At 39.6% G+C, this 12,555-nt stretch overlaps 1 protein-coding gene across 2 annotated transcripts in view; it reads right to left on the minus strand.

The window, feature by feature from the left end:
* The window catches only part of DOCK11 (dedicator of cytokinesis 11), a 175,127-nt gene that overhangs the window by 79,065 nt on the left and 83,507 nt on the right, over positions 1-12,555 (minus strand). For both annotated transcript variants that reach the window (XM_054580328.1, XM_054580327.1), the window contains exons 17-23: positions 10,994-11,178; positions 10,837-10,902; positions 8,831-8,923; positions 6,576-6,699; positions 3,031-3,152; positions 2,430-2,516; positions 637-726 (exon numbers count right to left, since the gene is read on the minus strand). In XM_054580328.1, coding sequence (XP_054436303.1) covers positions 637-726; positions 2,430-2,516; positions 3,031-3,152; positions 6,576-6,699; positions 8,831-8,923; positions 10,837-10,902; positions 10,994-11,178 — 767 coding nt within the window. The remainder of the gene's footprint in view (positions 1-636; positions 727-2,429; positions 2,517-3,030; positions 3,153-6,575; positions 6,700-8,830; positions 8,924-10,836; positions 10,903-10,993; positions 11,179-12,555) is intronic.

Below are 12,555 nucleotides of genomic sequence, written 5' to 3' on the forward strand. Positions count from 1 at the left end.
GTCAAAAGGAAAATCCTGTAGAGGCTTAATTTAAGAATAAAAATTCCTCAGACTAGCCACGGCTGACCTAATAAAGGAGCACCCAGAGAAGAAAGTCACTGTCATCTAGTTCTTATGATGTAAGCTTCAGTCCTAGCATGTTAAATGAAGTCTTGGTTTCTCAATACATTTGACGAATGTGGTATTTCTTGACTCTCTCCTATGCAATGCGCAGAAACTAGGTTTCTTGAGTTGATGCTACTCTTTCATGCAAAGGAAATGAGGAACCATTTCACTTTTTATTCCAAGCAAAATGATTCCATTTCATCTGGCCCTTTTCCCCATAGCATTCTCCACCTTTCCTGGGCAGTCAGCAGGAAAAGACCTGAAAAATCAATTTCTGGAACTGAAATAAACATTGTCATGAGATTTTCCAAAATATGTCATCAAATTCTGGTTGTAACGTTTTCTTCCTAATGTAGCAACTCTGTGCTAAACAGCCACTTGATGAAAAAGTACATAACAGAAAGCGTTCTCTTGAGGATATACTGCCAGAAGTATTTTAAAAAGTTAGTTTGATTTTTTTCCCCCACATCAAAATGTGGCAACAGAAAGACATCAAAAGCAAACCTCTAGCAGAAAGCTCTGTTCATTTACCTTTAAATATTTAATGAGTTCCCCTGGAACTTCTTTCAAGCCTGACTGAATCAGCTGGCAATGATGGAAGAATTTGTGCACGTGTAGATCCTGGAAAACAGATGGACACAGCCATATGAAATTTGATTCATTTACAATGAAATGCAGGCTCTGTCCTCCCTCCTCCTGCCTCTTGCAAACCTGTTTATCTGGGTATTCTAATGCCCAGACTCGGCAGCTGTAGCTACCAACATGCGTGTCCATGTCCCTCGGGCCTCTTGACCATCAATCAGCAAGACTAAGTAAATTCAGCATGTACTGAGCACATCAGGTAGGCCACATTTATGCCCAACTGGTCAACATTCATTTAATTCCTTTTTTGACTGGTAGTATAGTGTCTGAAGTCGGGCTGCTTCTCTATTTTAATAAAATGAGCAGAAACTGAGGTCTGAACTGAAAGGTGAAACAAAGAGAGCAGCAGAGTGTTACCAGAACCATAGTATCAGGCATTCAGCGCCCAATTTACCATGGCACTTCACTGGCCAGTGAGTCCAGACGTCCTCTATGGAATTTATATACACTGATTTTGTGGACAGCACAAACTATCAGAAATTGGAATAATAAAATTTGGATTTTATGTGCTTCCTCCAATTATTACTTATGTGACCTTGGGTAAATCATCTAACCTGACTGAGCCTGTTACTTCATATATAAAATGGCAACACTGAGCAGGGGGACGCGAGAAGGACCTTGGAGGCCACATCAAGGAGCATGGACTCCATCTTCTCCAGCCATGATTGTTCACTGTGCCTGAGGCATCCTAGACATTTGACTGTGATTTCATGGATACTGAGGTTAAGTATCAACTGGAATAGCTAGCCACCCATGACCCATTGACTTCAAATTTCTGTGTTCAACTCCAGTGTAACCAGGAGAAGAACATCAGGCAAATTCTAATAGAAGAACTTCTACAAAATACCTACAAGATACCAGTAACTCCTGAAAACTGGCAAGGTCATCAAAAGCAAGGAAAGTCTGAGAACTTGTCACAACCAGGAGAAGTCTAAGGAGGTATGGCAACTAAATGGAATGTGCTATCTTGGATAGAATCCTGAACAGAAAAAGAGCATTAATAGGTAAAACCTAAGGAAATCTGAATAAAGGACATTAGTTAATAATTATGTATCAATATTGGTCCCTTATGTGTAACAAATGTGCCATACTGATATAAGATATTAATAATAGGGGAAACTGGGTACAGTGTATATGGAAATGCTGTACCATCCTCACAAATTTCCTGAAAATCTAAAACAGTTCAAAAAATAAAATTTTTGAAAATGGTGGTAATAGCCTCCATGTACCTTTCAGAGTTTTATGAGGCTCAAATCCATTGATTGGAATAAAAGGATTTTGCAATTTGAGAAGAATTATAAAATTGGAGCCATTATTGTTATTATTAAGAATGGTGTGCCCTGACTGGTGTGGCTCAGTGGGTTAGGCATCATCCAGTAAAGCGAAACGTCACTCGTTCGATTCCCAGTCAGGACAAATGCATGGGTTGTGGGTTTGGTCCCCAGATGGGGCGCATATGAAAGGCAACCAACTGATGTTTCTCTCCCTCTCTTTCTCCCTCCCTTCCCCTCTCTCTAAAAATAAATAAATAAATTTTTTAAAAAAAAGAATGATGCTATTACTAATGAGAAAGTCTTTCAGGACACAACTTCTCTAAGGATATAGAAATCAAATATAGTTTATGTTAATAATAAAATATACTCAAGTATTAAAATTGACAAAATTCAGATAATGCAACTTACTTGAGTGTAAATGGTAGACTCTAAGTGGCTTTTAATCTTCAACAAAGGCTTTGCACCATCTACCCACTTAATATCCACATTAGATTGCTGCGAACAGAAAATACACACAGGTTTCTGTAACATAGCAATGAGTAGATGAGCAACATAGCACACTTCTATGAATTTCAACTTTTTTTTTCTCCTAGGCATAAATGTGTTAGTTTCACACAAACGGAACTATTGGAGAAAATCACCTGTCTTTAGAATAAATGTATCCTGGATCATTTCAAATTTCCAATCCTTTGCAAGCTGACACTTTTAGAAATTACAATGGAAATGAATTACAAAATACATGATTTTTTTTAAAATGACGCACAAAATCCAAACCCCCGTTTTTAAGGTTGTTATTAAGAATCAACAGATGTGAGGTTACTTTGGAAGACTATAATAAATGTTTCTAATCATTCATTTCCCGTGCATATCTTTGTTGTAAACCTGCAGCAGTCCTCAGACCACACTTTGAGTTGCTATCCACTAGACCAAACTATCAACTAGGCCAACAGAATTCTACTTTTTCAACAGTTCATTATGATTACTTCAACAAATGCAGGTATTTTCCTACCCTTCTTGATTCTGCATCATTCAGGTTCAAGTAGCCTGGGGGAAGATTGGCTGAAACTGGCAGCTGCTGCTCAAATGTGATGATTCTACCATCCTTCAGCAAAGGTACCCAGGCAAAGCCAACTGCCAAGACAATGATCAAACATGAGAAATGAAACTGCAAATGCAATTAGCTACATGGATGTCTGACTGCAGGGGAGCAGGACAGGGTGGTGATATTCCCAGGGATCTGCATGCAGGAGTCCAGATGTTGGGCAGCTGAGTACTGGGGAAGGAACAATGAGTTTGGGTTGCTTCCTAACGCCAGCCTGACCACTCATAAGTTATTTACTTTATTTCCTTGATTATAAAAATGGGAACAACAATACACAGTCTTTCCATCTAACTGAGTTAGGGAAGAGATCAAAGTGAGATATTGCATGAAAATACTTCGAAACATGGAAAGTGCATCAATATCATTATTTTTACATTTTGAGAATAATTTGGGGCAGACTTATTTTTTTAAAGGTTCAGATCTTTCTCATTTATCCTTACTAAGAACGCAGTTCCATATCTGAGCCTCTGTCAGACAGCCAATCACCAGGGTCCAAAATTTCTTCTATCAACCCTAGGGTAAGGGACTATGACAGATTAAGGCTACAAGTCAAGGACACATTCCATATTTATACAGGGCAGTATTTGGTTGGGCAGCTTTCCTGATTACAGAAGAAAAAGGTATGGTAGGAGAATGCAGTCAAGGCAGAGTGTTTACAGCCTGAATCCACTGAGAGATTTCCCGCAGTCTCTACATTTCTTAATAGTTCTACCCAGAAGAGCCTCCTAGCTTTGTATTAGAAAACTCATCATGTTCTAGCTCCAAAAACCCAGAACTATCTGTGTCAGTGTTTCCATTCTGGAGATTACTCGAGGCTTCAAGTGTTTATAACTCAGCCATAAAAAGCTTGCTCTGGATGGAGTTTTGGCATATAAGAGGGGGTGCTGCCTGGAGAGCACTTTTTAAAGCCATTGCTTTTTCTTTAAAATTCTTTGCATGAGTGTGTGTGTGTGTATTTATACTGTGAACACAGAAGTCAACACAAATCTGGTTAGACTGTTTTCATTCACGTGTTTAATCTGGCAAATGCTTTAATTTTTAAAAGAGGACTAGTATGTTGCTTTTTCTAAATAGACAAAATGGTTTCCTCAGACTCTGAAACACGTCTGAAGGGCATCTTTACTAGTACAACTTCAGAAATGATTTACCCAGAGCTCTTCCTTCATAAGAGGCGCAGGAAAGTAACATGAACAGAAGAACCATTCAAATGCACTCTGTCAAAGTAATTAAACTGAAAATTAGACAAATGACAAGAGGTTTCTAGCCCAGGAAATAGGAAAATATATTTATTGTTCTTAGCCAATATTTTTTTCTCACAGAAATTTTTATTGCAATATAATTCAGATACCATACAATTCATCTACTCCAAATAAATACAATGCTTTTTACGCTCTTCACAAAGTTGTGTATCCACTGTCAGTAATTCCAGAATTTATCTGTCATCCTAAAAGAGATTCCATATCCCTTAGAAGTAACTCCTTATTTCCCCTTTCCCCTCTTCCCTAACAACCACTTACTTACTTTCTGTCTCTATGGAATTGCTTAGGCCACACCTTTGCACTATGCATTCATCAGAGCACGGCCAAGTGTGCCTCTCAGTCAAAACTCATACAGAGAGAGAGCCCTCGGAAGCTGTAATGGTACAATGTCAAGCACTCGCCATCTGGCTCTGAGGTGTGAAGCCACTTAAAAGGATAGACAGTTAAAAACGATGAGTGGCACATAAAAATAAAAAAAAAAACCATCTCCATGCTCCAATGAGCATCTTGCCCTCTTCTGTCTAGGACTCAAAGAAACAGTAATTTGTCTCTCAGGAGGTACAGTGTCATGGGTTCGCACTGTTCTGCCAGATTTTTTTCTCAACCCTCAAGGTTCCTGCCCTGAACAAACTGCGATTTCTATGGGAACAACACAGAACAGGACGCTATCCACAACGGAAACTTCCTGATACTCAGTCCTGTTGCCTGCTAGACGTCTCTCAGATGTCAAAATCAACACTGGTCCAAAACTTATCCTCCCATCTACCATCCTGTTACTTGGCAATACAACAGACCCATGAACAACACGGGGGTTAGGGTAACCCACCCCCGCAGTTGAAAACCTGCATTCAACTCATATCAGCCCTCGGCACACACTACTGCCAACCACCAACTGACCTTCGAACGATGCAGTTTTGAATCGTGCTGGATCAACTGAAAAAAATCCAGATGTGGACTGATGCAATGCAAACCCATGTTGTCCAAGGGTCAACTGTGCCTTCTTTCCAGTTTCTGAAACTTCAGTGCTAACTCTTGAGTCATCACTCCAGTAGCCACTTATTTACTGGGTCTGATATATTCCTATTCTGCAATTCTCACTTTCTCCATCCCCCTGCTACTGCCACAGTGTGCCTCCTTTCATTCCTGGTCTTTTGAAACACCCCCTAACTGGTGTTCCTTGCTTACTTATTCCTATTCCAACTCACCTCACACATCATATTGCTGCTTGATTGGATTTCCTGCAAAACAGCCCTTACTGGTATTCAAAATGCTTTAATATTTCCGTATTTGTGACAGAATAAAATCACATCCACAGCCTGGCATTCAGGGCTTTCCATGATCTGAGGCCTCCTTTTCAACCTGACATCCTATGATTCCCATCCCAGAACCCTGTGCTTTGGTTGTATTGAATCACTTATCATTCCCTGTCCATTTCCCTCAATACGCTGCCTCTCGACAGGCTGTGGCTTTATTCTGGAATCTTCTACCTTCCTGTCATCACTGCATTCTCAAACTCTGCCATGTCCCTAGGACTTCACCCAAACACTATCTCCTCCTGGAAGCTTCCCTGGATTTTCAGCCACTTGTCCCTCCATCAGCTGAAGTAATAACTTGCTCTTCTCTGAGATCACACAGCACCACTTTCCTGGTAACTACTACTTTCTACCTTGTATCATAGTTGTCTGCATAGGTCTCAAGTCCCCTACAAGATCATATGCTTGCAGAATGGAAACAGGACTGGAGTTTCACTACTCAAGCTTCTTCAAACTCATTAAATCTGTTCTCTTATTAAAACAGGCAACCTCCATCTCCCTCAGGCTCAAAAATACCCCTAGCTCTAGACTTACTTCCCTCTTCCTCAGTGAGCAGAACTGAAAATTCTGGTTGCTGGGCTATTCTACATAACAGAAATAATATAAATACTGCAGCAGAATATGTGTTTCTTTCTGAGAAGGGCAATATTACCTGTGTTGCTTATGGCAGTCCAAGCACACTGGTAAGCGTTTGTACATTTGGTAGAAATGATGATAAAGTGAACATATGACTGACATTTTACCAATGAACTATTAAACTCAGAAATAGGACTTTTTCATGGGGGAAAGAAGGGGCCCATAGCTAGATAAAAAGAGGTTCTATTCTGGGCAATTCCATCACAAATAACCTGAGAGAGAGACACTGAAAGCACACACGTACCTGGAGTTTCAACTGTGTCCTGCTTTTTGGTTGTTCCCTTTGTGTTAATTTCACAACTTACATGATAAAAAGTAAAAAGCAAATGATGTTTTTGATGCAGGTGAATGGGAAGCTCGATTTTAATCTGAAATGACATAATTAAATGTAGAATTTTGTTTTAATTGCGAAGCTGAACTGTCAGTCCTTGGGTTGTTCCACCATACTTTCCCAATGACATACTTATCTAAATGACAGGCCAAGTGGTCAAACAGGTATCACTTAAATGTATTCCAAATAATTTTCTGGTCAGTTTCAGTTTACAATATTCTCTTGGGTTGTAGGGCTGATTTATTTCTTTTGAGGAAAAGTCCAGTGGATTCTCCTGGATTCAACTTTGCAACAGAATTCTCTAAAACACTGGATTAAAACCACACTCCCACAGCCCAAAGATGCTATGTCATTCAGTCTGAGACTGCCAACACATTCCATCTAAAGTGGGCACTGAATTTGAAAGGTGACTTTTTTTCTGAGCTGTTACCCTCCTTTGGATTAAAAAAATACACAAATTACAGGTCATAGAAATTTCTTTAGAAGAACTTTACCCATGAATAAAGAAATAAAAATTATCACTCTGACTCATTAACTTAATCCTAAAAAAATTAATAATACAAGCATCTCAAGTATTTTTCCAATCAGAACTCATATGAATGTTTATATTGCCTCTTGGAAGTATGTGAGACAAATTAGAAATTTAACTGATTTAACACACATGCATGTACCTACACAGAAATGCATGCTCACTTGCTCACTCTCTCCCTCTCCTTTCTCCTGGTCAATATAGAGTGAATGACTGTAAAGCCTGTTTATTTCTGGCATCCTAAAGATAATATAGATTACTTATTATATCATCAAGTTTTCTGTAGTGACTGCCATTGGCTATGGAGGGGGACATATCGAACAGCTCAGTGAGGAACATCTGGCCTAATTATTGTTCACATAAGACATGGTTCCTGGTGTTATAACTAACTTCTGTTGTAGGTATATTTCACCATAGAATATGCGTATTTGCAGCATCCAGATCATCTGGTTATCTAATGCTCTGCTATACATAAATATGACCGCACTCCCTCCCTGGGTTGCAAAAACGCAAGACCACCATCCTCCTCCCCATCACCCATGGGACTAGGGGCACTGGATTGAGGAAGGGATGACTGAGGTTTAAGGCTGGGGTAGAAGGCCTCCACAGGACAGCAAGTAAACCTGGGGACATCATGACAACAGGGGGGATGGTTTCAGACAAAGCCAGCAATGGACACATGAGGCCTGAGAAGCAGAAAAGGTAGAGCTTCTGGTCTGGGATTTATATCCAGGTGCCATGGAGACAAGTGGGAATGAAAGGCAGTCTGTAGATTCGGATAAGCCAGATACATACAGACTAGAAGAGGCTGTGACAGAGACACGAAGAAAGCCACCAGGAAGTACACAGAGTTATAGAAACAGAGAAGTGTGAAGAAGGAAAGAGAGTCAGAGGCCGGGTCTGAGGAAGGGAGCGCAGTGACCGGGAGACGAAATCACTCAACATTGCAGAGGCATTTAGTAAAGCCAGCGGGATTTGGTGGCCTAGCCATACTGCTGTCTCTTGAAGCATTTCACTTAACAGAGGCTACACCCTCCCATGCACAACTACAGCAGGAAAGAGCTAGGAGGGCTGTCAAAAAAAACCTCTTCTGAATTTCTTATTTTAAAGCTGAGGAGCCCTGGCTGGTGTGGCTCAGTATATTGAGAGCCAGCCTGCGAACCGGGGGCTCCCCAGTTTGATTCCCTGTCAGGGCACACACCTGGGTTGTGGGTCAGGCCCCCAGGAGGGGGCACACACAAGGCAATCCACACATTCATGTTTCTCTTCCTCCCTTTCTCCTTCCCTTCTCCTCCCTATAAAAACAACTAAATTCTTTTTTTAAAAAAGCTGAGGAGAAAACTCAGAAAGGGGAAGTGACTTGCTCCAAGTTACGGAATCAGTTGTTGTCAAAACTAGGGCCTTGTTTCCCACATTGTTACATCTCACCAGAACCCCTCAATTTGTGGACAAATCTTCCACTGTTATCGAAAGGCACCAAGCAGGCAGTGGCCCTTTGTTCTCATGTGATATTTTCTATTTTTCAAGGGGCAAAACATTCGAGGGATTAAAACAGCAGATAACATGATGAAAATGACTTAAAGACAAAAAGAAGTGCAACCACTGTGTTTTATAAATGTCAGAATAATGTCTTTTTTACCTCATCATAGAACTCTGGATTTTGATTGTGATGTGAAACAACAGCATAAGCATTCGTGGCAAAAACAGACCCTGCAGGTTTTCCATAAATACACTGCAAGAGAAGAAACAGAGTCACCACTCTCAACTCAGGTCTCCAAACGTTATGCTATGGGAACCACATACGGTCAGAAGCATCTGTGAGCACATGGCTATGGCCAAGCCCACTGGGCTCTCACCATGAGCTTATAAATTCCAAATCATTTGCAGTCACTCCAGACATCACCCCAGACATCACCTAACTTGGCTGCATGAATGCTTCTGAATTTCCGGCCATCAAAGAAATGCAATTCCAAACTAGTTGACAGTAAGTTGAACACGGCTATCATGTAGAAAGGAAACACTCTCAAATCTGGCCTGGAAAGCTTACTTCTCTCCTGCTATTTGCAATTCTTAATATGAGAAGCTGACACTCAGCCAGTCACGAATGTTTGCTGAATGCCTGTTGTGCAGCGAGCAAGGTGAGGAATTAAAAAAAAAAACAACAAATGAACAACAAGCTAACAGGGTTGCTTAGTTGGTTGGAACACATCCCACACACCAAAAGGCTGCAGGTTCAATTCCCAGTCAGGTCACATATGGGAAGCCACAGATCGATGTTTTTCTCTCACATTCTCTCTCTGTCTCTCTCAAAATCAATTAAAAAACATATCCTCAGGTAAAGATTAAAAAAAGAAATGCAGACATATTCCTAGCCCAAAGGAATTAAAAATTAAGTTACAGACAACTTACTGTTCTCTCACTTTACAAGCCACATTTTAAAAGTCACTGACTTTCTGTTATACCAATAAAATAAATGTAAGGCTTTCTATGGTTCCATGGAAAGATCTGATTTCATTTCTAGTGTGAGTTTTTCACTTCCATAGGCCTAACAAGCTCAAGGATGAATATGGAGTCAGCATGCCAAGGTATTAATTGCCTCACTCTGTTACTTCAGAGCCAGCCTCTAGGCCAGCTAGGAAATGTAATTGAGACTCCAGTGAGTACAGAGCCAGCTCTCCTTAAATATGGTTATGAAGGCAATTTGTAGGAACTGCTGAGAGGTAACCTAAGAATCTCTAAGTATACAAGAACATTGCATGAGGGAAAAGGAAGTTATTCTTATCTCCACTGAAGGGAGAATCAGAGAAAACAGGCTTGATTTGAGCCTGCCTTAATTTAACTTAGGTTTCTCTATGAAAAAAGAAAATCTCTTTTCAAAGGTGGGGGCTATTAAACACTCAACGGCTTAGTTGGGGGGGGCATTCCTGCCTCTTCCCCTAGGTGGTCTGAGAGGAAGACTAGTGACCCACTTGTCTGATTCAGGCTCAAGCTAGAGAAATGGAGAGCCAGATAAACATTTGTGATGACTAAATGTTCCGACTTCTCTTTCAGGCCTCTGATTAACGGGCTCAAGAGCAAAAAGTAAAAACCAGCTCTAAAGAGTGAAAATGTAAAGGCATTGTGAAGTCACAGGTATTTTAAGGACTGCTGTATCAGACAATACTGAGATGCAGCTTTTCCTAGATCACTAATCCAAGTTTGGAGGCACCATTTGGCCAGTCCCAGAGTAGATGTCTATCTCAGATCAAAGCAGTCATGCTGTGCTTCTGTAAGCTCAAAGCCTGGTCATGTTTCAAAAAGAAGGGAGTTTATACTCCCCTGATGGTACCATTATAAACTGTCAGGTAAAAGGAGAAAATGACCTTGTGCTTGGGCATCTCAGAATGCAAAAATCTAAGTGGAACAAAGGCAAAAATCTGGTATACGAAGATTACCCATTTTTAAAGCCCCCACTTCATTTTGTTATTTCTTAATATTTAACTAATCCTTATGGTTCATGTGTAAGAGTAGAAAAGACAATATTACATTAATCACTTTAATACATTTTCTTTTTGAAATTTAAACAAACTGAACTTAGCGTATGGAAGTACCAAGTATCAAAATCTCTATCTCTACCAAAAGTGCTCATCGGGATCATAAACAAACCTTTAGAGCTCTGGCATCACTTTCATCTGAATCCCGGAACTCCACACAGACTGCAATGTTCCTTGCCTAAAATGGTCAATCATTCAAAATGAATCAAAGAATGAAAAGATTATAAATAACATATTATACCCCAAAATGTATAGTTTTCACTGTTTACCTTGGCAAATGTTTTCTGGCTATCGTATTTTAATTGCAAGGGATATACATACAGATGGTTTTTGTAAATGGTAAATGGATAACAATATTTTGTCATTTCTGGAACAAACTCTTCAACCTCCACAGTAATATTTTGACAATTCTTTTCAAAAGGCTTCAAGGGCACATATGAAGATGTAATACAATCTAGAGCAAAAAAAAAAAAAAGCAGGCAAAGACAATACAATTTAAAAATCATTAACACATTCCTACATTTATAAAAATATACATAGTATTTTCAAAGAGTGATTCAAAAAACAGATTTCTTAGTGATTGACAAAAAGTCATACAACCACTTTTAGAACCCAAGAGGACAAGATGGAGTAGCCTGATGCTGGTTTCAGTGGAACCCTCTAAACCAAACACAGATTGCTAGAGTAGAGTGATTTGCCAAATATAACACATCATAATTTTGACAAATTTAAACTCTGCAAAGAAATCCATTACATTTTTTCCTCCTGTGGCTGCAATTTCACTTTCACTGCAAATTTTTATTGCTATCAGGGAAATAACAGTAAATTTATGCCTCCAATTAGCTCATGGCTGGTCACTTTTAAAAAGTTAACTTGGTGCAGGTGCAAATTTTCACCTAAGAAATAACAGAAGTCTTTTGAAACCACAAATCTTATGATGTGTTACCAATAATAAATACAATACTCCCGAGCGTGAAAAACACAAAGCCTTTGAGAAGTGTAGCAGCGTATTTTTATGAAGTAGCCACTATAATGAAAATTATTCATACACTTAAGGGCTCTAAGACTGCTTGTCCAGAGAGAGTTGGACCTGAGGACTCGGTATTGCAGGGGAGGAGGAAGGTTCTCCATTATAGCAACACTTACAATAAAATACCTGGAGTAAAGGGACACAGACACAAGTGATCATTGCACTACCCACAGATAACTACTGTTAATATTTTGGCATATTTTCCTCTAGCCTATTTTCTATTGTCTAGTGCATGTTTTATATACTAATAATACAAAGATCCTACTGCATAGAATTTTATCCTCCTTTTGGGGGGCATTGTATCTGATGTCTTATTCCATAAACTCTTTATGAACATCATTTTTCATGGCCGCATTAACTTTCATGGTATCGTTGAACCATAATTGCCTTAACCTATTTGACAATGTCGGACTCTGGTTGTTTCCAATTTTCTCCCAATATTAACAGTGCTGCAAAGAACATCTTCATGGATAAACAGTCTACATTTCATATTATTTCTTTGGGAAAAATAATCCATTGTACTCTTACGTGTTGTAAAATGCAAATTGCTACTACCCCCAACTTACAATCCTTTAGTGACTTTGCATTGCACTTAGAAAAAAATCGAATCTTTTAGGGAGTTACCATGGTTTCTCCATACAATTCTCTCTGTATGACGCGACACTTTCTACTTCTCCTATCTTCTGTCTTCCTCTTCCCATCACACGCCACACTAGAGCCACACTGGCTTCCTTTTTGTTCATATAAACCAAGCTTTCTCCCACCCCAGGATCTTTACAACATATGGAAAGGCCGCAGCGG

Source organism: Pteronotus mesoamericanus, unplaced genomic scaffold (genome assembly GCF_021234165.1).
Source record: "Pteronotus mesoamericanus isolate MK-2021 breed Mesoamerican mustached bat unplaced genomic scaffold, CSHL_Meso_final contig_57, whole genome shotgun sequence".
Taxonomy (NCBI): domain Eukaryota; kingdom Metazoa; phylum Chordata; class Mammalia; order Chiroptera; family Mormoopidae; genus Pteronotus; species Pteronotus mesoamericanus.